The 24,824-nt window shown below is 38.0% G+C and overlaps 1 protein-coding gene across 2 annotated transcripts in view; it reads right to left on the bottom strand.

Annotated features, from left to right (window-relative positions):
* Positions 1–24,824, bottom strand: part of LOC102223518 (voltage-dependent T-type calcium channel subunit alpha-1I-like) — a 215,959-nt gene that overhangs the window by 56,592 nt on the left and 134,543 nt on the right. For both annotated transcript variants that reach the window (XM_023333871.1, XM_023333873.1), the window contains 8 exons: positions 22,407–22,494; positions 20,030–20,196; positions 17,821–17,891; positions 17,102–17,594; positions 14,912–15,012; positions 8,912–9,035; positions 7,645–7,713; positions 754–932 (listed from right to left, as the gene is read on the bottom strand). In XM_023333871.1, the coding sequence (XP_023189639.1) occupies positions 754–932; positions 7,645–7,713; positions 8,912–9,035; positions 14,912–15,012; positions 17,102–17,594; positions 17,821–17,891; positions 20,030–20,196; positions 22,407–22,494 (1,292 nt within the window). The remainder of the gene's footprint in view (positions 1–753; positions 933–7,644; positions 7,714–8,911; positions 9,036–14,911; positions 15,013–17,101; positions 17,595–17,820; positions 17,892–20,029; positions 20,197–22,406; positions 22,495–24,824) is intronic.

Genomic DNA, 24,824 nt, shown 5'->3' with positions numbered 1-24,824 from the left:
AAAGAAGATTAAAAAAAACAAACTTGCAGTATAAAGGAGACTTTGAGCTCAGTAACAAAGAGGTAGTGAAGGGGAGGAGAAAGCAGTTAACTCACTGACTTTGACCCGCTCCGAGTCAGACCGCTCTCTCTGTGTTGGACCTGTGATGGACTGTCCAGATTGAACCCTGACTCTTGTCTAGTGTCAGCCCGTCAGTCTCCAGGCCCTCCATGACCCCGGAGAGGATTAACCGAGTAAAGATAATAGATGGACGGACAGATAGCGCCATGTCTGGCAGACGAGTCCCAGACTATTTTTTGCATGGCTGGGAGCAGTGGTTGGAGGTGGTGGTCCGGCATGTTGCCTGGCAACTACTCAGAGATAAGTTGCTATTTTTCTTTACTATGCATTTTTTCTAGGTAAGACTTTCGACAGACTTTGTAGTATTTAGGTAACAACAAGCTTATATTGGACAGTTGAAGTGCTACACTACAAAAACACCAAGTGTCAGTATTTTTAGTCTTTTTTTTCTAGTGCAAATGTCTTATTACACTTGAAATAAGACGAAACAATAGCTATCCTTGTTTTAAGTAAATCATTCTTTAAGATTGATGAAAAAGTACTAGTTCCATTGGCAGATAAACCTACCTACAACAAGACATTTTCCAGATGTTACAGGGGAAATAATACTTTTTAATCAATATCAGGGTAACAAAAAAAAAAGAAAGGATCTGATTATGGCGATGGGCTAAATTCTGTCCATTTGTCACTAACCTGAGAGGCCGTAACGTCCTGAGCAACCGGAGAACGCGCAGAACTCCCAGGATCTTAGCGCCTCCTGCCATTGACACGACAATATCAATCAGAGACACAAAGACCAGGAAACCGTCCAGGATGTTCCAGCTGCTCCTCAGATACGCCGTCTCTCCCAGGTACAGGCCCATGGACACAACCTGGGGAGAAATCAAACAGAGACATGACCCACATGAATAGACGACTCATCAGACACATGGGATCTTTGGTGTTTAATGTGTTGTAAAAATGTATGAGCTAATTTACAGATTTCTTCTGTTTTTGGTTTTGGCACACTTCAATGTCACACAAAGATAACCAAAGCAAATGCATAGAGATGTTCTAAAAAATATTACCCTAAGTGTTTTCACAACAATTAAAGTATTGTTTCTGTCTAATAATTTGTGTTAGTCAGAAACTTCTGGCTAACATGGTAAAATGAAATTGTTCTTAAAAACATTAACTAACTTTAATGAACTGATGAAAAGAAGTTATTTATACCAACATGGACCTGTGAGACAAAGTAATTTAGGGTGTGAAATCTAAAATTAACTGCAATCTAGTTTTTTTGTGTTTTTTTTTGTAAAGCTCAGTTAAATTTAAGCCATTTTTTCTGCTTGACTGCCAAGAGGACACTATTCAGCTTTTGTTTACAAAATCTTCTTTAAAAGGGGCAACGTTATGTGTTTTTCTGTCACAGTGTCATTTTATAGCGCAGTCAAGTAACTATGATAACCTTCAGTTGTTATAAAAATGCCGTTCATATCAAATATGACTTAAAAGATATCTGATTTCATAATTTAACGCCTTGAAATTGGGCCTCTGTCTGTTTAAGAAAATCTTACACTTTCTGAAACTACGCTTTCAGGAAGTCATCACAGCATGCCTCCTCCATTGACCCTTTAACAACATTGTTATCAGCATTTCAATGAGAAGTAGCTCCTACAATTAAAGGTGTTTGCTAATTGCTGCTGGCTAGTCTGAAGGAGCAGAGTGGGAAAGTCGTGAGGGAGGACTGCTGCAATGTTCTGTAGCGTACTATAATAACATTATAATATGATGTAAGACTCAAAACAGTTGATTTTACATAATACTGCCCCTTTAATCAAACTCCTCGATACTCATAGGCAAAAATAACAAAGATGTGGCTAAACTGCTGAATGTTGCATATTATCTCATTGCTCTGATTTAATATAACAAACTCTTGCTCCAGCAGGGACTGAAAGAATAAAAACATTTCAGTGCAAATTCTTCAGAGAAAAACAGAAAGACTCTAGGCTGAGGGAAGTGTGAGACAGCCATCAGTCAGTGAATTGAAAGGCAGAAGTCAGGTATGATGAAGAAATGTATATAGAATAAAAGTGAAAGATGGAGTGAAAGGAATGGCAGATACAAGACCAAAAATAGAAGACGTCATCAGAAACATGTGAAATGCAACTTTTTCTGGGGTGTTTTTGTAGCATTTTTATGTCCCAACAAAAATCTCAGTGAAATAAAACGACAAAGAGGAGTAACAATTGTAAATCTTTTATAAAAACTAAATAATATTAATATGTTAATATAATTATAAGTATACTATATGTATCAAGTGATGTTGAAATGAGTCAGAAGCATTTCATTGGCATATGACCATAATTGCATCATTGTGTTTGTTACTGTTCTATAATATAACCTTTTATAACCTTTCACACCACAAGAATAACAGTTTGAGGTTTATTATTTTATTTTCATTTCAATTCATTGTGACTTTTTGTCCAATTAAATTGATCTTAACTAGTTTTTAGAGTGTGTTTGCTAGTTTTCATTACTTATTAAATATTGTTTAGCTTTAGTTTTTATTGGTTACAGTGGTTTTAGTTTTTTCATACTTTGACCTTTTTTAATTCAGCAACTAAAAATTAACCCAAGTGTTGTATTGTGATTATGGATACATATATTGGGTAATGAACACTCAGATGACAATACCATTTTCAAAAAAATGTATTCTATTATTGTTGAACAATGAAATGAAATTCAACTTTTGCAGTCGCCATTTTGCAGACTAGCGTAGCCAGCAGGAGTATGGAGCGTCGTAATTTGTCAGCAGCTGATGTAAACTGGTTGAGTGGATGAAATAATATCTACTTTACATCAGTTTGAAAGGCTGATATATAGATTCATAAATATGAAAACAAAAGATATGTCTATAATTTCAACATGTTTTAATTAGTTTTATTATTTTATTGCACAATTTAGCTCCAGTTAGATACAGTTTTACCCCATTAGTTACAGTTTTTACTTATTTTAGTAAACGGAAATATTTTCTCAATTTCAGCTTTCATTATTTTGTTAGCTTTTACGGAATAAATACCAGGCCTGAGTTGCAATTATCGTAAATTTAGACAAACTTGTGAAAAAACTTGCACCACCATGTCAAGGGTGTCAAGGAAGCTTGACACCCTGTCAACAAGGGTGTCAAGGAAGCTTCTCTTTCAAGGCTATTGCCTTGAAAGAGAAGCTTCCTTGACAAATAATTTTCAGGCAGAAATTAAGTAACAAAACAAAAAGGGGCACGTCTCAGAATGGATCCATCCAGATAATAGAACATAGGGTTCAACAAGATGGGCCTTGTTAAGAACCCTCCAATGTATTCTTAAAAATGTCTTCCAAAAAAAAAACCAACTTAATCTTTCCACACTGATCCAAACTGTACAGCAGTACGTCCAAACCACATCCCATAAATCAGGTTTTTATGTTTTGACAGCGTACATATGGAGTTATAACATGTCTGCTCTGCTATTAATAGCAGCCTGGTTATACTGAGGTTCCACTGCTACTATTGGAATGCCTCTGGATATAAATAAAGCAGATTAAACATCACCCCGGTAACATGATTCATTGGACGTCTGGCACTTCAATGCCAACAGTGACAAAGGTTACCTCGCGCTTTTCTTACTCTGTCAGCGGTGTGACACGCAGAGTGTGTCACAATAAAGTCACTTTTAGATTGCAGTCAAACTCCGTTTACAGTCTGATATTTCAGTCATCCCTGCTATTATTGGACTTGCTCTTCAAGTGTTTTTTCAGTTTAAAATGGGATTACTTGCGTCTGCGATGCTAAACGGTGACTTCAAAATGATTCTACTGGTCTGATGAGAACAGCATACAATTTTACAGATTGCCTATTGATATTTCAGCGGTGGTTTGAATATAAAGCAAACCTTAAATCGTAAGTACTATCAACACACACCCTACATACAGCCAGAGCCCCCCACACCACCATCATCTGCCACCCTTTAAGAATAATCAGCTTTTGACAATGGATGGATGGATAGCTCAAGTAGGAACTGGAGACTTTCTCACTATTACAATAAATGTATTCATTTGAACCTGGCTGAACTGAATTTGAAACCAGTACTTGTTAAGGGTGAACTGGAACGACATTGAAACGAAGTTTCAGAAGAGCTCTTTGGAAAATGGCAATCATTGTGTTCGTCGTATCCGGCTCAGTGACTGTGGCACGGCTGAAAAGCAAGACACCAGGCCGTCTTTTTGATCTAATTTCTTTCAGCCTAATTTATTCAGCTTCTAAGAAAATCTAATGATGCAGATCTGAAGGAAACCCAGACACGAAATGGCATTCATCAGAAATCACAGCCTCAGCCCTGGAACTCAAAGAAATAGTTGGAAGGAAGCTGAAGTTACTCATGATGCGTTTAAATGGAGTCTAATGCCCGACACCAGCAAACATATTCTAAAAAGCTAGGGTCTTAAAGATCCTAAGACAGTTACATTTGCTTTAGTGAGAAAGGCTCTTCATGTGAGAAAAATGTATATCTTGGAATTTTAATAAATAATCACTTGAAACAGGGAATTTAGAAAACTGATACGCTCAAAAGAAGAAGAAGAAGAAGAAGAGAGAGACACTTTGTCCCACTACTAGACTGGATATTGAAATTCTGCTTGATTATCGCCTCTCTTCACATCTCCATCTGGGCTTTCTGCCATTAACCTATATTCCTCTGGTAGAATTTCAACCGTGCCGATTAGTGAACAAAAGAAACTGTGCCTAAAGATGTCAATCTTCTGCACTGTTTCAGAGTTGTAGTTTGCCTGTATAGTTTTGGCAAAGGCAGCAGAGGAAGTGAACAAAGCCGTTCAGTTCCTGTTGGCCACTCCTCCAAATGCTGAATTACCATTAACAGCCGTCTTGTTCGGCTCGGCGTTTCTCTCTTCTCATTAGAGGACGGTTATTTACAGCACAAGTAGCTTCCAGTGAGCTTCATAGCATCAATCTGGTGCATTGCATAAGTCACAGCCAAATGCTAACAATCAGGTAAAATTTTAAACTTCAAATGGAGTTCATGCCTCCAGAAAATAGTTGTTTCTCAAGAGCTGAGGGGCCAGACCTTCTGTACATAGTGAAGCATGAAACAAAGGGCCTGTTTTTACCAGCCTACCCCACTGACACTTTCATAAATCCTTTTTACAAGCTTCTTCCAATAGTTTGCTAGAATTTTGTCCCATTCCTCCTTACTGATCTGGTGGAATGGAGTCCTGTTTGTGGGCACTAATATAAAATACCTTTCTACTCTGCCCACAAATTTTCTATGACAGACATTTTTATGGTCACTCCAAGAAACTGGCTTTGTTGTCCAACAGCCAACTAAAGTAGTGAGCTCAGGGTCACAGGTTTGCTTGTTTCCCCCTTTTCTCCCCTGCAAAAGTAGCAAATGGTCGTTATGGTGAAACACCTTAAAAATTTAATTTCAACAGATCACACAACATGTCTCAGAAGTTATTTTTCTCCAATTAATTTGTAAACTGTAAATGAAAACAAGTAATATGAGCCTTTTACATTATTTTAATATATTTTGAGAGATGCCTCAGTAGTTTTCTGCTAACAACTTCAAGTTCTATCAATATTTTTTTCCACAGAGGATACATTTACCACAATAATCATTTCTCTATCCTGGTTTAACAATTTCTTTTTTTCTTAGAACGAGCCACTAAGTGAGCAGCTGCTGACTTTAACTCTACATACTGAGGTTTTCTTTGCCATACAGAGCAATTCTGGACCACTATTGTTTTCTCAAACTTCCAATCAGGAGTCGCACTAAACCTGGTTATGCTGGAGGGTTTCTGATGTGACATGGAAGTCATTTTTTTTGCACTGTCACCACCTGCTTGGCCCACCCGAGGTATTGCTGGGAAATCAATAATTTAATGCTTCTAACTGGGCTTTTTTACATAGAGCAATTGTAGTAAATGAAATTTGTCTGTCTTGTATTAAAGCTTTCAATTTTGTGTCATTGTGTCAGTGTGATTTTCATTTTGTGCATTTCTGTATAATCCATTGGATTGGGCCGGGTTTCTGAGTTGGTGCTTTCAGACAAAACTAAACTGAATTAAACTGAATCTGAAGAAAGTCACAAGTTAGACGGATGGCACAGCAATGTATATGTATGATGCAAGAAAAGTAGTAGAAAGAGACTCGAAACCAGATCAGAAAGTGCAAATGGAGCAGCAAATTGAAAGATAATAATGGAGCTACTTTGATTAAATTACCAATTGGGAAAATAAAGAAAGGGATACAAGACTGCAACCAGCTCCATCCAGCAGTACCAGTGAACCATACAGTGTCACAATCTAGGTAACAATCTGCTACACTTGCCTTCTTTATCCATAATTATTTAAAAAATCATTGTAGGATTTATACTGGTGCAGAGAAGGCCTGGAGACTCAAAGATCTTAATAATGGACGGTTTCATGTCTTCTACAAGGCAAAATGGATAAAGCAGAAAGCGTGTGTGTTTTTGATGGGAGGTTAGGAGTGGCTGAAGGCCAGCTGAAGAATTATAGTCTTCTAATTAAATTCATTATCTAGTTGCCCATCAGTAATGATACAAGTGCAACGGATTAAAACACCAAGAGTTATCAGTAAAACCGACAGGAGGAGCTAAATAGGAAGCTAGAGGATAAACAGTTAGGGAAGGACCCACCTTTCCCGATGGATAGATGGAAGACAAAAAAGGTTGTCAATCAGATGATACAGTAAAAGAATGCCCAGAACATCCAAGTTCCAGAACAAAATTAAAAAGGTAACACTAGCTAAGTTTCCAATGTGGGTGAGTATTTGTCTATATTCTGCCAATGTGGAAAAACCACAATTTTGCAATTGCGGTGTTTCCATAAAATTAAAATCACGTGTGAATAAGTTTGTTCATGCGATAAGTCAATAAAAGTCATGACAGCGATAGATGTAAACAGTGACATGAGATATATTCATAACTCAGTCGTGGCGCTCATCATCTATCAGCCAATCAGAGAAGATGTCAGCATCTTATTCAGGCGTTGGAGCGACAAGCCCCTTAGAGAGGGGAGCAGCTACATATGTGGCGTTTTGGGGAAATTGTAGTCGGCCATTTTGCAGAAAAGCTGCAGATTCGACATTTTAGAATGACACAATTTTTGTGAGCTGTCTGGTGGAGCCAGCTACAGATTGTCTGAAAAAACTAAAACAAAACAAAAAAATGATCATTCTTCTTCCTGTTGTTTTCTTCTTTGCTGTTTTTGCCAGCACTAGCATGCGGTTGTTGATCATGTTACTCATGTGATGCAAAAAGTGCTTCAATTGCAGCGTTGCAAAATACAGCACAAAAACCTTTCACTGGAGTTTTTTCAAAATTATGTTTCCATTAAGCAAATGTGTTTTCATAATTTCAATTCAAACATTTCTATATTTAATAGGAACACATTTTGTTTTTTAAGACAAAAAGAAATGCCTAATGGATTTAAGATAATGTGTTAAGAACGAGATGACTAAAATGACAGCAAAACAGGCAGAACTACAGCAGAAACAAAATAAGAAAAAAAGAGTTGGAAGCATTTTACCTTGACCGTCATCTCTGCGACAAAGATGGCCGTAAAGATGTAGTTTGAAAGGGTGAGAAGCAGTCTTTCCTACAGTGCAAGTAGACAATAGAAATAGTTTGATGGATATATAAAAAAAGGAAAATAATTTTTATTCTAATTGTTTGATACAGTTTAATAATTGTTTGACCCACCTAGAAGGTTCAAAGCAAAAAAATATTCAAAACACACTATAAATGTTAACCCTCTGCTGTGCTCTGAAGCCTCTCTGACAGGAGTTGTCAGAGAACAGCGATTTGGATCTTAAACTTGCCAGAAGTGTTCAGATTCAATTTAATTGCATCACTTGCTTGAACGGACTGCTCAGCATCAAATCGAAATACACCCAGATGTCAGAGCATAATGAACTGTTGAAAAACGTACGATTGTTGAGGAACTCTCTTAAAGAGTGTTCATGAATTAGATTATTTTTTACACTAATAAGGTCCATTAAACTGGATTGAATCAGGATCAGGAGCGAAAACACGACTCCAGTCAAGGGCTGAAATCAATGGTTATTAAAAAATACTGCAATAAAAGCATAAATAGTCCATGCTTTGGATGTATGTTGTGTTAAATGGTTGAAACAATAATTTTGTCTTTTCTAGAGTCATTTTATGTACAAGTCAATAGTTGGGTTGACTTTCCTTCTACACAATAGCAATTCCAACTTTTACTATTGAAACTTTTACTAAGTTTGAACTTCAAAATCACATGTATTTTAAAAACTTTAAAATACAAGTAGCTATTTGTAGCTAGACACTCCTGTTGCTAACAGCTACTGTAGCTAGTAGCTTCTGTTGTAGCTAATGTATCAAGTAGCTACTTGTATTTAAACGCTGTTAAAATAGAAGTGATTTTAAAGTTCAATCAAACATATCAATAGTAATGATATTTTGTAGAATGAAAGTCTACCCAACTTTCCCTCTAAATTTGTGCACAGCTAGCTAGTGCATAAACTAGCAGGCTAGCTAGTTTAGCTAGCTAATTTGTGCATTAGCTGTGCTAGTTTGTGAAGAGTGAGTTAATAGCTAGTTTTTTGTTAAAGAGTCAAACAGTTAAACACTTAAAGAGTTCATTTTATCATGAGTCTATTTTGTCTTTATCAGATTGGTATTAATTTGACGCTTTTACTCAATCTGTTGTTCAGCTCTGAAAGAGTCAATAAAATCTGGCACTGCATATTTAACACTGCAAAATTTACTGCGTGTAGCAAATAATAAGTAACAGTGACAATTATTGTTCTTACCAGGCTTCCTTGAAGTATCTTAGGCCTTTCCAGAGCCACTGTGATGCAGTTGAGGAAGATAAAGACCAGGACCACGTAATCAAAGAGCTTATGAGCAATGATGGACTGACAGAGAAGCCTGAATCTGAGAGGACAGAGATACAATAATAGTAGTTTAGTGCTTCACATAGATTTTCAAAAAAATACTTTTCAAATTCCAACACATGGTTATGTTTCAGTCTAAATATGACCAAAACATCTCATCATGATATATTGTATTATGTGTTCTGTACTTATGTTTCAGATGACATGCTGTTGTTTGGTCTTTTGTTGCTGACGTTCTCAGCATTGCCCGAAGGTTTTATTTTGAAAAATAAGATTTCCTCTTCTCTATTTACTTCCTGTTTTCTCTGTCTCCTATTGTCTTTGGGTCACTCATGTTGAGTTGTGCTCTGTTTTCTATGTGTGTGAGTAGTTTCTGTTCAAACTTTCATTCCGTTACATCAGCGGTCTGTAACTCCAGTCCTGAATTACCTCCTTGGTATTGTCAGCAGTTTTCGGAAAAGCCTGGTTATCGCCTATTTATTTGATTCAGGCGTGTTGGAGCAGGGTTGCAAACAAACGTTGCAGAACAGTGGCACTTGGACAACTGGAGTTGCTGACCCCTGCATTGGATTTTTGCTCTCAGATTTCTGACTCAGCTGCTTCTGCACCACTATTCAGTCTCTTGTCTGTGCCTCGTCACAACAATCATCTCTCCTGGTTTTCTTGGTCATTTGTTGGATTCATGTTCCAACTTCCAGTTCTAGTTTTACTAAAAGTTAAGTCTATCATTAAATCTCTTCATTTTGGATCTATTCCTCATCTTGCCTGCATTTTTCATCGAAAACACATGTCCAAATTGAGACCTATGAGGCCTTCGCAGAGTGGTTGTGATTAAGTTAAGCACGCAAGAATAATTATTCCAATCAGGTGACTTTCGAAGTTGACTGCATTGGGTTTTTATAAGAAATATAGGAATAATGTAGGTTAAATACCAGTAAAACTTCTCAAATCATATTTGTAGAACAACAAAGAAAAACATTTACTTCTTAATTATGCAGTTTTGTTCTACTTGATCCATTTCATAGTTCTTAAACAGTAATTATCTTAGTTATTTTTCTTTCTTTTTCTTCAGAATCCATGAACAGCTCAAGAGTATAGGAAATTACCAAGCATCTGTCCAATTACTGTACAAAGTATTGCTTTGGCAAGCTTGGCTTCATTTTATTCCGAGCAAGTAATTTGATCTTTTGGGTAAAAAAAAATAAAATAAAATAAAACGCAAAAGTTTTTGAAAGGAAGGGAAAATCTTAGGAGGATAAAAAAACAAAAAACAAAGCACTGCACTCAGAGTTGTGCTTCTCCCTTTCTAGAAAATTAGACACGGATCATGCCCACAGTAAGTATAAGCTGAGAACTATATTAACTTCATGCACCACGAGAAAGCCATGAGGTGCTTGCTTTGTGGACATAAACGGCAAACGACTTGAGGAACCTCATGATACCTGCTGCTGCTGCTGCGCTTCGGCTGAGGAAATCAATTAGCTAATCTGGCTGCCTTTCCTGCAGACCAGGATACGCTGTCTGTTTATCTATCGACTTGGGGTAGCCGATAACGGGGACAGGGTAGCCATTGAGGCTACCCTGTCCCCAACGGCACTGATAACGACCATACAACCCACCTGGGTGGCTCATTCCTCCATTAGGATGGATTCACACCAGCCCTGTTTAGTCTGTTTAACCAAACTTCAGCAGGTTTGCCTGGGAAGTCCAGTTCGCTTGGCGAGGCATAACAGAACTCTGATTCAGACCAAAAAAAAAGCGAACTCTGGTCCGCCTACAAGCCTCGGTCGGCTGAAATGAACTCCACTTCTTTTTTTAATGGCGGTTGGAAAGCAACGTATTGATGTGCCATACCGCCATCTACAGGAGTGGAGTGTGGACCGGGATGCTAAATGTATATTACCCCCTGCCCAAAACAAACAAACAAACAAACATAACAAAAAATAAACAAACAAAAAACCCCGAAGTGAACAAGTTTTGAATGGATAGGACTGGAGACCTCTCCAAAAACAGGAAGTGAACTATAGTGCAGGGCATTCTGGGTAAATACAACCTAAGCAAATCTGTGAGACTAATGCTAAAGGGAGAAATGGCTTGTGGTGTTTTGTCAAAAATAAAAAACAAATCCTACAATCGCCAAAATCGAACGTCGCTCCATTTTGTTTCTTACATTTTGTAAAGAAGGAAATTGTGCGGAGGCTTTCATGTTGCTTTCTTCAGTGGTTTTTGAAGCAGCGCCACCACAGGTGAGGAAGTGGAAAGGTTTTCCAAAGAGTTTCGTTTGTTTGACAGTGCAGTGTGAAAGCGAATCGCAGCAGCTGAAAATCTAAGCGAAGGTCGCAGGGTCAGTCCCCAATCGAACCGAGTCTACCGGACTATCCGATGTGAAATCACCACAAGTGTGTCTTCTGTCCCTGTTTCCAGCTCCACCCGGGTCGACTTTTAACACAAACATACGCAAATGCCTACACACACAAACCCAAGCGTGCAAAGTGGAATGAGGCATAAACAAGGCAAAGACGTACATATGCTCACACACTCCCACACGCGCATATGCGGAGCCCCTCTGAACAACAACAGGCAGCAAGTTATTACCAGAGATGTGGCTGAACAAGAGCGCGGAACACAAAATGGATGCTTGACAGATGGCACCTGCCGGCGTGCCAACACACCGTCCTTTGGCTTGGCTTCCTTTAAGTGGTCATCAGCACGCTGGGAGTCGGGTGAGCGAGCGAGCGAGTGGAGGACAGTGATTTTTTGTTCTTGCAGTGTTCATGGGGAGTTTTCTGGGGCCTCTGGAAAAGCAGCAGCTCAGCCACCGAAGAAACGTGCTGCATTATTCTTTTCTTTGTTAAGCCATTTGTGGAACCAGAGAGCCATTTTCTCTTTTGGAACTGAAATTATTTGAAAATTGACTGCTTGCTCATTCCTCAATATTCCAGCAAGGCCTTAAACATTTCCAAACCTTTGTGTTTTTTGAAGGCGGCAGTAACTTATAAAAGGATATATGTTTTTACACATTTGTTGAAAATGTCACTATGTCGTCCCAGTGCGGCATGAGTACAGAAAATCTGTGAAAAAATTACTATCCTCTGTCTTCTTCCATTGCTAACTAGAAACAACTAATCAGAGCCAGGAGGCGGGTCTTACTGCTGTTAATCAGCTCTTGTAAATTCTCAGGCTAGTTAGCATAGCCGCCAAAAAAGGCATATAAAGGGTTTTCCTGTAACGGTTTCTCCACTTTTCGGACATTTACCAGCCAATATATGAGCTTAACTGAGAGCGCTTAGCCCCTCCCCCTGGCTCTGATTGGCTGTTTTTGGTCAGGAGCGGTTTCTTCAGATGGCAATAGTAGCTCAGGTTGTTGCCATTATAACAAACACTCACAACATGGTGACAGTTTTAAGAAATATCTTAAAAAAAACAAACATTATTTATAAAAGTTTCACACTGCAGCTTTAAGGTTCTTTAAGTCTTACTGAGAAAACCGGCTTTCTTGGCACTGGAGCGCTAAATAAAGAATTAGCCGAACCGTTTTGCCAAAGTGCACCTCAACACAATGAGCACACATGCCCGCCACATTGCTCTCCCCTCTGACGAGTTACATCTGTGGCATTTACATCCCAAGCTCAAGCCACTGCCAATCCTGCACTGGCTTGAATAAAGGTCATCGGATGTTGTTTTTTGTTTTAATCACAGTTATTGGAGAAATATCCCAATTGATTAGAATTTGGGACTGAAAAAAACGATGGTCCTGGCAGCAGACTACTTTCTCTAAACATTCGGTAACGCTGCAGAAACCACTGAATGCGTTCAACGTTTTATTTTTATTCCATTTTCTAACGACTGTCCCTCAGTCATTTGCCCACCGACAGACTGAAATTTGCCCAGTCATCTTCTGAAAATGGGTTAAGGTGAGTCAGAATAGAGGGCGTTTTTTTGACAGTTTCTCTGGTGACTTTGAGTGAAAACTGAAACTCTGCCAGCTTAGAGCTTCCAGTGTAGCTCTGCTGAGGGGTAACTATTCAGGTCTTTTGAAGCCACTAACAGGTTGTTGTTGTTTTTTTACCAGTATTGGCCTTTATTTAGTACTTTTCATCTTTCCACCAAGTCAGACCAGCTGCCATGTCATGCTGAAAAAAAAGCAGTCCTACACCTTGATGTCAGGTCAAGTTTACTTGTAAGACCAATTTCAACAACAAGGCAGTTCAAAGTGCTTTAGAATATGAGCACATAACACAATAAACAATTATAAAACAAGCAAAAAATATATTTTGTAAAATGTCATCATTACAATTGTCAAGAATAATCACCATCAAATGTACACTGAACATTTTAATCAATGTTCCAGTTGTTATTAATTATTTAAACAACTCCAAACAGGTGGGATTTTGATTTAAAAGAAGTCAGTGTTTCAGTTTTCTGGATGTTTCTTCCAGATTTGTGGTGCATAGAAGCTGAATGCTGTTTCTCCTTGTTTGGTTCTGATTCTGGGGATGCAAAGCAGAACCAGAAGACCTGAGAGATCTGGAAGGTTGATACAACAGCAGCAGATCTTCAAAGTATTGTGGTGCTAAACCTTGCAGTGATTTATAAACTAACAGTATTTTAAAGTCTGTTTTCTGAGCTGCAGGGAGCCAGTGTCAGTAGAACCGGTGTGATGTGCTCTAACTTTCTGGTTTTAGTGAGAACTCTAGCAGCAGCATTACGGATGTAAAGACACTGTTGCGGTAATCAATGCGACTAAAGATAAACTCATGGATGAGTTTCTCTAGATCTTGCTAAGACATTAGTCCTTTAATCCTGGAAATGTTTCTTCAGGTGAAAGAAGGCCGACTTTGTAACCGTCTTTAGGTGGCTCTGAATGTTCAGGACCATCACTAGGCCCAGATGTCAAACCTGATCACTAATTTATATCTCTTTTAGCTGAAGAAGTGTACTGATTCTAGACCAAACATAACTTCAGTTTTGTTTCTTGGGATTTTCTATTGGAGATTATGTTTAGTGTTATTCATACAGTTCTGAAGTGCATAACTAACAGTTGTTCTGCCAACAACTTCACCCACCTGTGCAGCAAGTTTGTCATAATTTATTTTCATTTCCCAAACCCCCATCACGTCTCCATTCTTGATTTGGTCTTTAATTAAGCTCTGTCTGCGAAGATTGCTTTGTAGATTGATTTCCTGTGTTTATCTCTGCTCTGTCAATAAACAGTTTTCCTCTCAATGCTATTCTCACTTGGCATTTCTGTGTTCAAGCTTTGTTTAATAATAAATTAACACAATTGACTACAAAACTAAATATTTGATATATATTCATATATGTATACGCACAACAGTGTATTAGGGCCATTGTAGATATTAAAAAAAAGAAGTACATTTCTCCAAAAATAAAACTCAGAAATTTTTTATTAATTTCAGAAATATTCTCAAAAAAACAACAACAACAACATTTTCTGAGTCTTTAAAGTCAAACATTTTTGACTTTGGAAACTTAGAAAATGTCAAAACTTCCAAAATTTTATGATGTTTGGGAAATTTCAGAAGCTTTTTTCTAGAATATTTCTGAGATTAATCTCAAAATTTCTAAGTTCCTTGCACATTTTCAACTTTTATAGAAAGTTCATGGGATTAATTTAAAATGTGTTTTTTTTTTGTAGTGGAAATTACTTTTTTCTTTTTTGGGTCTGCAATGGCCCTAATACTTTGCCATACATATACTTTTACAAAAAGCCAAAATATTTTGTCTCATTCACTCCAATGATTTCTTAAGCTTTACATCTCACAGCTGATTTACATGGTGTGGATTTGTAAAACTGCATTCTTTTTGATAACTTTTTGTGTTTAGACTAAGAAATTAAGTATTTTACCCAAATCATCTTTGAGTTTTATTAGTTAAAAGATTGTTTGTACTCACTTGTTTTGAGGAGAGAACATGTAGACAGACCAGTCCTCTCTAGTCTCACACCAGTCTGGTTTGTAAACCTCCATCATCTTCTGGATACGGAAGCACAAACTCTTTAATGAAAACAGAGAAAGGAGTGAATAAGAATCTGGTATAATGGTAGAAATAAAGGGTGTGCAAAGTTTTAAGTTTCCTGAAATCAAATCAAATAAAAAACAATAACATTGTATTGTTTTATATACTGTTTAGTTATTTACACATAGACAATGTACAACATTTCTTTAACCTTTTAAGACGAGAGATTATGGCAAGAAAATGCTAATTTCCACCTGTAGTTTTTGGACAGGTTGATGTAACCAAGTATGATTTAACAGATTATGAACTGGTGAAAATCCATCTAGTAATTAATTACAGACATGTCATTATTCAGATCTCACTAAAACCCAAGCAAACCAAACAACAAACCAACAGGAAAAAAATAAACTATGTCTTTGCCTTTGTCAATAATGAGAACAAATCTGCTTACACCTTGTCCAAATTATTATGCAAATTGGATTTAAGTGTCATAAAGATAACATTTTTTGTTGTGCTATTAAATTTATAGATGTTATTGTGTGTCAGGGCTCTTTGAATCACTATAATTAATTTCAGAGAGCTGGTTTGATTAATTTGTCTGGTGAACTCAATTAAAGGAAATCTACTTAAGAAGGATGTTCCACATTATTAAGCAGGCCACAGGTTTCAAGCAATGTGGGAAAGAGAAAGAATCTGTCTGCTGACGAAAATATTCAGGTAGTGTAGTGCCGTATGACAAGGTATGAAAACATTAGATATTTAACGTAAACTGAAGCGTTATCGTACTGTGAAGAGATTTGTGGCTGATTCAGAACAAAGATGGGTTTGTACAGATAAAGGCAGAATGAAGAAGGTTTCTGTTAGACAAATTCACAGGTTGAAGAGAGCAGCTGTTAAAATGTCCGTACAAAGCAGCAAACAGTTATTTGAAGCTGCTGGAGCCTCTGGAGCCTCAAGGTGGAGGATCCTCCAGAGGCTTGAGGTGCATGAAGCTACTATTGGGCCCCTAACCAGAGATCACAAGCAGAACCGGTCGCAGTGGGCCCAGCCGTACATGAAGATTAATTTTCAAACAGACTTGTTCACTGATGACTGCTGTGCAACCCTGGATGGTCCAGATGGATGCAGTAGTGGATTGGTGGTGGATGGCCACCACGTCCCAACAGGCTGTGACGTCAGCAAGGAGGTGGTGGAGTCATGCTTTGGGCCGAAATCATGGGGAGAGAATCATTGGTCGGCCCCTTCAGAGTCCATGAAGGTGTGAAAATGACCTCAGCAAAGTATATGGACTTTCTGACTGATCACTTTCTTTCATGGTTCAAAAAGAAGAGCCGTACCTTCAGTAGCAAAATCATCTTCATGCATGACAATGAATGCTGCAAGGAATACTACTGTGTCATTGGCTGCCATGGGCATAAAAGGGGAGAAACTCATGGTGTGGTCACCATCCTCCTCTGACCTCTGACCTCAACCCTACTGAGAACCTTTGGAGTTTCCTCAAGCAGAAGATCTGAGGGTGGAACGCAGTTCATATCAAACCAGCAGCTTTGGGAAGGTTTTCTGACATCCTGCAATGAAATTCAGGCAGAAACTTTCCACAAACTCACAAGTTCAATGGATCAAGAATTGTGCTGTGATATCAAAGAAGGTCCTATGTTAACATGTAACTTGGTCTGTTAAGATGTTTTTGATTGAAACAGCTTTTGATTTTAGTACATGTGAACACTTAATGCTGCACATTCAAAGAATGACCGTTTAATGTTCTTTATAATCCATAAAATGTTTAGAAAATCTGCTGTGCATAATAAATTGGAACATTTTGCATTTTGAGTTTTTTATTTTTGAAAAAAAATACTGTTCTCCTGGGAAGCTTTGTTCAGGAAAATTTGATTTATACTGTAATAGTTTATGACTTGAAAATTATACTGACCATCATTTGCATTGACCATTTAGGAAAATCTGAGAAAATATCACTTGCATATTAATTTGGAACACGGTGTATTTAACAGCTATATTATTGTCCAACGTGCAAACATGAGCAACTAGAAATGTAAAATTCACATTTAGGTGGAAATGTAAAAGGGTATTGTACTGTTCAGAATATAATAATGGAGCTTGTCCACTCACATAGTCTGTTTCTTCGTCTAGATCTGCTCTGTCCTTGCGTGCATTGACTTGAGGGAAGACATCGGTCATCAGATGGTTGTGGTGACCCGACGCCTTGCCGTTGCAGTCACGGTGGTCCGCTCCCAGACCGCTGCCGGCTCCAGAGCCTCCAGTGAGCGAGCCCGCCGCCCCAGACCCGCTCTTTCTCCCGTGGTCGGGGAGCTGAACGGGTGGCGGTGCCGGAGCTTGTCCGCCAGTCCGGAGCAATTCTGGGAGTTCCAGGGAAAGAGCCCGCCGATCCCGTCTTCCTCCGAAATGTCTGGAGAGGAACATCGGGGGCGGCAGGGGATGATGGGAGTGATGCGAGTGGAGAGGGTGCGAGAGAAGGGACTCCTGCTCCGAAGCGTGGTGGTAGGAGTAGGGGGAGCGGGTGCTGCGCACGCGCAGGCTCCCGCCAACAGGGGGCGCCCCACTGAAACCATATGTCCGCCTACCAAGGCTGTTGGAGCTGGACCTGAAGAGCAGAAGATGAAAAGCAGAAATAAAAACCAACAAGTGTTCATGGCCAACTTATGAAATGTTAATGTTAAAGAAATCGACAATCTTCTGTGCATTTGCTGCAGTAATGGTCAACTGCAAAAACCACAGCTGAGACATGAATCACATATATGGACAGTTCAGGTTTCATATTAAGAATTTATTAAGACAAAATGTTAAATAAACAGCAAAGAATTGTCTACCTGCGACTCCATCCAGACTGTGGAGGAAAAGGTCGCCCCCAGTTGTGGTAGTTGGAACTGCGACCATGGCGCTGAAACATAAACACAAATAGTAAAAAGTACAGTTATCTAAACAGAGTCAAGATTTTGCTACGGAGGTACACTGTAAATTGTAACATTGTACATAATTGAAAAAATGAATGAATACAACTTGGCTTTGATCAAGTCCAGGCAAACCTTGAGCGTATATTGAATTACAGTGTTGACTTTAATTGAATAAGTTAATTGGATTTGACTGATGTTGCTTTGGCTGTACTAAGCACTTGATTTAAATAGGTTAAGGGCCCTTTGAGGTAAAAACATTTTAAAAATTACATTGCTTCAAAATTAACTAAGTTAATAAAGAAAGAAACTTTCTTTTTTTACAAGAAGATTCAAGTTAAAAAAATGTGACATCAGAAAGCTGTGGGATTTATTCACATATACAAAAAAATTAAGCTTTAGGTGCCTTTTAAGTAATTACAGCACATAATTGATACTCAAATTTATTAGGTTAGCTTAATAAGTTAGTGCAGTAAAACTGTAACAAGTTAATGTTATGTTTTAACACCACATTAACGGAGCCTGTTTTATCCACTCCACACTATTCAGTATATGGTACGATGCGCTACCATCAACCACCATTTAATAAATAACAGTTATTTTACACATGAGACCAGGTTAGATTAGATAGTTTGGTAAAACTTTGACGGGTTGTGAATAAGACTGTCATGACATCATCATAAACATGACACAACATCGGTCATGAACATGAGTAAGTCTTCATGAATATTTATGACTGTTGTCATAAAGTGTCATTCGGTAAATCATGACACTTTTAATACAAAGTTGACATTATTCAAAATGTCTTCGTTATGACAACTTGACATTAACCAAGAAATCATGATCCGACATAAATTTGTTCTAAAAGTATTACTGATTAAACTTTAAAAATTATGTAGCTTTATGTTATTAAAGCTAAAGTTGATGATCTGAGACAAGAGCAACAGAAAAAAGAAAAAATGAAGCTGAAGCAAAAAACAAGTACAAGGGCACATGCAAACACAAAGCCTAATGTTCAAAGTTGAGCACTTCAGCATAAAGTATCACATTTTATGTACATCTAATTAACATTTGATAGCACTTTTTGTAATCTTGAATAGTAAGTCAAGGTATTTCCACCTCCAATTTGCACCAGATTTCAGTTCCCTATCAACAACAACAACAAAAAAATCATTTTGATTCAGAATCTATCAAACTCAGAAGCAACCCGTTAAAAAGAGTGACACCGATCGTATCACAGCGCCGCATCAAATCCAGTCCCATCAACGCAGCGCAACAACAACAAAGCAAAGCAGAGCAGAGCAGAGCACCACTAAATGGATCTGATTCACACACCCTGGAGTGTGTTATCATCAAAGTGCTGACTAAATGAGCGCTGCCAAAACTTCAGCCGGAACAAGAAATAAAAGTTTTTCATGAACACCTCTCTTGAATGCCTGTCATCCAGTTGTTTTCAGCACCAGGTTCTACAAATGGTCCCTTGTTATAGAAAAAACCCTCAAAGGTATCAAAGTGAGGAGGATCTCATGCACACATTGAGTTTAGCATCATAACCTCTGAGGTACGAGCGCCGCCGCCGCATTTCATTATCTCACCGATTACTTTGTTTTCACTTCTCTACATCTCCCTGCTGGAGTTGCCATCACATATTTATATATGTGTATATATTTCATAAGGCTTCAGTTCAGTTTACAAAAGGAAAAAAAAAGAAAAGAATGTATTTTGTGCATGTACATTAAGAGCTGGGTGCGTGCGGCTTACCCGAGGCAATTATGTGATTTTAATGAGGAGACTGAAACCGTACCAGAGCTGTAATGAATAGAATATACATCAAAGCGCATCAAACTCGATTCACTTGATCAAATCTAAAATCCCTCCCACACAGACATAGATGGCAGTGTTAGAAAACTAATCCTACAACAATGTGCACCTGTTACAAACTCAGGGATTTTTTTGTGTGCTGATATAGCAACAAATTCCTCCTCCTGTATTCCATCATCGCAGCGGTGTCATAGCAACAGCAAACACACGCCTCAGTGAAATTATGACACGGAGTTTAAAAACAGCTAATGTGACATAAACTGCATGTTCAGTCTGACTCTGTGGGGACGACAGGGCGATGAAGTACCAGAGAAAGGGAGCGTCTCTCCAGGCTGCTCCGCCCGAGGCTCATCAAGCTGCTCTTCCTCGACTCGATGGTGAAGCTGCGCTTCTCCGAGGAGTAGGACCCCCTGGAGCCCGACAGGGCCCCGAGCTCCAGGTGACCGTTTGGGGTCAGAGTACAAATCCTTGGATCTAGAGGTGAGTGAGGAGAGAATAAATAAATAAAAGTAAAGCATTGCTTTCCTTTTTGTGCTACAGTCGTTTGATTAAGGGTGTTTTCCACGCCTGACGGTCAAGTAGATTAGGTTCAATCAGGGATCAAAATCAAAACATTTGCTATGGGGTGCACCGATTTATCGGCGGTGATTTCCTGAATTTTGGGAGATTGGTGACTGGTCGAAATCGAAGCACCCGTAATTTGTTGCATTTTCATCTGGGATGATTTGTTTTCACACTGCAGAGAATGAAAAACAAACACGCAAAAAACCTGTTCCCCTCCTCGCCTGTGGTGGCGCTGCACCCAGAACCACTGAGGCAAACGACAAAATCCTCTGAAGAAAACGCAACTTAACTTCCTCCTTTGCAAAATGTAAACAAAAATGGAGTATGGTCATATTTCAGTGGTGGTAGGATTTATCTTTGGTAAAAGGCCAAGAGCCATTTCTGCTGCTAGACTCGCACATTTGTTTTGGTTGCATTTACCCAAAATGCCCTGCGCTACAGTCCGCTTCCTGTTGTCGGAGCGCACCAGAGTTCACTTTAACCGAACTGGGAACTAGGATTTTATGCAGACCAAAGTTTGCTTTCTTCGTCAGAGTTTGAATATGAATACACAAACGAACTGGACTTTCCAGGTAAGTCTGATTCAAACGGACTAAACAGGGGTGTTGAGCATGCATCCTACATCACAAAAAATAAAAAAATAAAAAATCAGTGCATCTCTTATTAGAAAATAAGACTAGGCGAGTAGAAATTTACATTTTGTCTTGTCTGTGTTTAATTGTAGTGTAGAATTTTTCTTTGGAGTTCAACTCTTTGTGAAGATATAGAGTTTATAAAAAAAAAAAAGTCAAATATAGTTTCATGATAAAAACACGTCTTAAATATCCTCAATACAGAAACCGAGTTCAGTTATGTGAAGAATCACACTTCACATAAACAGATCCGTCAGGAAGAAAAAAGGGAAAACAATAGCTGTGTGTTTTGCTTATGTAAGTGGAAAGTGTGGACTCTTGTTGTTTTGGTTGTTAAGAAATAAGCCAAAGCTTTTTACACTGCAAAGATCATATCTGAAGAGCTGCTGGCGTTCCCTCGGCTGCAGGCTGAAACGGTTTGCTGTGAGATCAAATCAAAGATAAAAATGTATTTCATCTTGTAAAACTGCTGAATAAACCCTCTGAGCACAAACTCTGGGCAACAAACTTCTGTAATGTATTCAGAGCGAAAGAGCGAAACAAAAGGTTGTGAATTGGAAGGAAAATAACGCGTCGTTTTCAAGATTTGTTATAAATTGAAAACTGGAAAGTGTGGCATGACGTATGCGTTTTATTTTCAACAGTCTTTTTTTTTTTCCCAAAAAAATTTCAGAATGATGTTAAATTCATCTAATAGTTTAATGGTAAATGTTTTGGTTACATGCTTTTGCATTTTCATTGGTTAAGATTATTTTTATGCTGCATGTGAATGTGTCCAAGATTCAAACAGTTTCTATTGGACACATTTTGAATGTGTGCTTTGGGATTCGAAATATTTTTTTCTATCTCCATCACATTATCCTGTGTTGAGTAGAGATACGCCAATCCGATAATAATATCGGTATCGGTCCCAATATAAAGAAAAAAAGTACTAGATCGGGTATCATGACAATGTGCCTGATAAAAATATGGCAGATCTATTCAGTCTAATTCTGTTATGTGCTCTGAATGATATCATGATTTATTATTTATTTTACATTATATTTAGAATTTGTGATTGCAATTGCAAAGGTTTGTTGCCATTACTTTTTTTTTTTTTTTTTTTACATGTTTTGACCAAGATTGGGAAGCTATTAGTGTATTCAAGTGTGCTGTACTGGTGCAGAGTTAAGAAATAAATGTGTTATTCAGTACATTTGTGTCTGTGTTTAAAAAAAATACCCAAACATTTTAAGTCAAGTTCAGCTCTGTTTTTCTGTATCGGATCAGTATAAGCCAATGCTAAACCTCAGATATCGGTATAGGAGTTGGAAAAAAAAAAAAGTGAAACATCTTGAAATATATCAAAATCCATCCACTTTATTTGATTTTGTCGTAGATGTTTTTATTTTTATTTTTTGGCTTGAAGCTGAGATTACTGATCCAAAGGAACAAAATATCTGCAGCAGAAACGAACTGGCGCTTGAGTTGCGAGGCGAGTGAACTCACCAGACAGCTTAATGGAGTCTCGTTTCTCACTCTCATCATAGTTGGAGGACGAGCGGTCGTCGTCGGAGCAGGAGCGATTCGCATCGCCCTGCAGGCGGAGAAACAAACCAGGAGCGTGAAGCATTAGGCTCACAGGGCGCTCTTCAACAACATACCGCATCTTTTCTTTTTAAAAATGTCCTTTTGAAAAGTTCTTGTTTCACATTTTAGTGTTTTAAAAGCACAACAAAAAAAAATCATACACATTTTTTATGTTTCCAAATGTCATCTCTATTGAAATCAGTGCAGATTTACCATAAAAGCAGAAAAATCCCTGCGGGGCAAGGGCGATAAATCTAATATGAAGTTCTTCCTGGAGATCAAATCAGTAAATGCTTAAAACCATTACACACCATTCAAGAGACCCTCACAGGTTTGTTTAAGACCTACAGGGATTTTCCTACAGCTGTTACGACAGTAAATTGGCTCAATAGTCCCTGGGGTGCGTATATGTGTGTGTGTGAAGCGGATGAAGGTGATGAAGGTGAGAGAGTCTGAGGGGGAGCGGTGGGTGGGGAAAAAAGGAGAGGAACATCCTGGAAGACTGACGGCTGCTGTTGACCTGTGTCAGCACGTTCACAGCCTTATACAGTGGATCCGGTAATTCACTGACCAACGTTTAAAAAGCTGACTGAGTTATTAAATTAATCTTTCTGAATGAAATCATTTTTGACATTAGCTCGACAGTTAATGGCAGCATCGTTTACCAAGTGAGAGGGGTGGTTCAAAAATGCTAAAGCGCCAAAATAATGTCTGAACATCTACTAACCAAGCTAACTAAAACTAATGACATAAAAACTGACGGGGAGAAAACATTTTTGTTTACTGGAATAATTAACAGAGAGAAATTATAACTAAGTGGAAGTAAATTGTGCGTTTACAAAACTAACTAAAACCTACCGAAATATTAGACATGGGGTTATTATGCCATCACTGTTAAATTACTTGAAAATTGTCTCAAAACAACAATATATTGTTAATCACTAGAACTTCTGGGACAAATTGTTACAGTGACACTAAATTGAACATGTATGCAAAGATGTTTGTTTTCTGTAATTGGTCAAATGAATACGTTTTATTTTCTGAAGAATTATACTTTTGGTTTTCATAAGACGCATGCTTTGATCATCAAAATTAATAGAAACTACACTGTGTGTAATTAGTCTACATATGGCATGACTTAAATGTTTAAGTGAATTACTGACATGAATTGTTCAAGTTTTCATGTTCTGATGAATTAAGATGCACCTGAATTTGCAAAATACAGGTCATATCAAAATCATGTTATTTAGTGTGTTGATTTCCCTTTTTAATTTTATTTATACATTAATTATGCCAAAGGCTGCTGTGTGTTATCTGTTTATACTTTTGTAATTGAAAGCTGGATATACTACACATCTTAGTGGCACCCAGAAAAATAACACATTGTCCACATAGTTTTCATTTTTGCACCAAAGCAGAAAAAACCTGCAGATTAAAAAAGTGCTGAGCTGTATTTCAGATGCAGCCGTGATAATGTAAACGCGTTAGTAGTTGATGTAAGACGTACGCAGCCCGTTTGGACAGCTGCATTGATTGCATTTGAATTGGATCTGCCTTGTCAAATGTGACGTCATGTACATCACACATGCTGAGCTTAATTTAGATCTAAATGCCAAAGGTCACAGTGTAAACGCCCTCGACCCGCGCAGACAGACGGACGTCAGCTTCCGACTGGAGAGGAGAGCATGCTGAGGATGCAAGGCTGAAACATGGACAAACAATACAAGTTTGTAGTTTTTGCTCCGCAGTAAATTGCTTTGGGATGTCACATTTTATAAAGAATTATATCTTTAGCTACATATTTATTAATTCATGTTGTTTTGTACATGTATTGGAAGATGGGCAAAAAGACTTGCAGTGTGTTACGCGATCGCATAACAGAGATTATAACAAAACAGTTGAGACAAGCAAAAATAAACAACTCCAGATGTTTTTTATGCATGTTATTAGTTGTTGTGTCTGGTTTCTTTTTTTTCATCATTTTTCATTTCTTATGGTTATTTTTTGTCTTGAAAATGTTAAACCAATAATATTATAAGCTTAGTCCAGAAAGCCTAGCCGACAAGCAAATCATTCTAGTGTCTATATTTCTAGAGACAAGTTTGGAAACGTCAGGAATGTCTTAATTTTTTCAATTATTTACTTGGACTCTTCTGCTTTGGGTGGAATAAAATACAATATTTGAATACATTTATTTTATGTGGTAAAATGTTTAACTTGCTCTGGATTTTCTCCCTAATCTACGCAATAATATTTGGCAAGTTTCAGAGAAAACCACACTTTTTTTTTTCTTTTACTGTTATAAAGAAACTTCTGACATATTTCTGGTTCAATGTT

Source organism: Xiphophorus maculatus, chromosome 5, assembly GCF_002775205.1.
Source record: "Xiphophorus maculatus strain JP 163 A chromosome 5, X_maculatus-5.0-male, whole genome shotgun sequence".
NCBI classification, from domain to species: Eukaryota; Metazoa; Chordata; class Actinopteri; order Cyprinodontiformes; family Poeciliidae; genus Xiphophorus; species Xiphophorus maculatus.
This window is presented reverse-complemented; position numbering and strand designations above follow the sequence as displayed.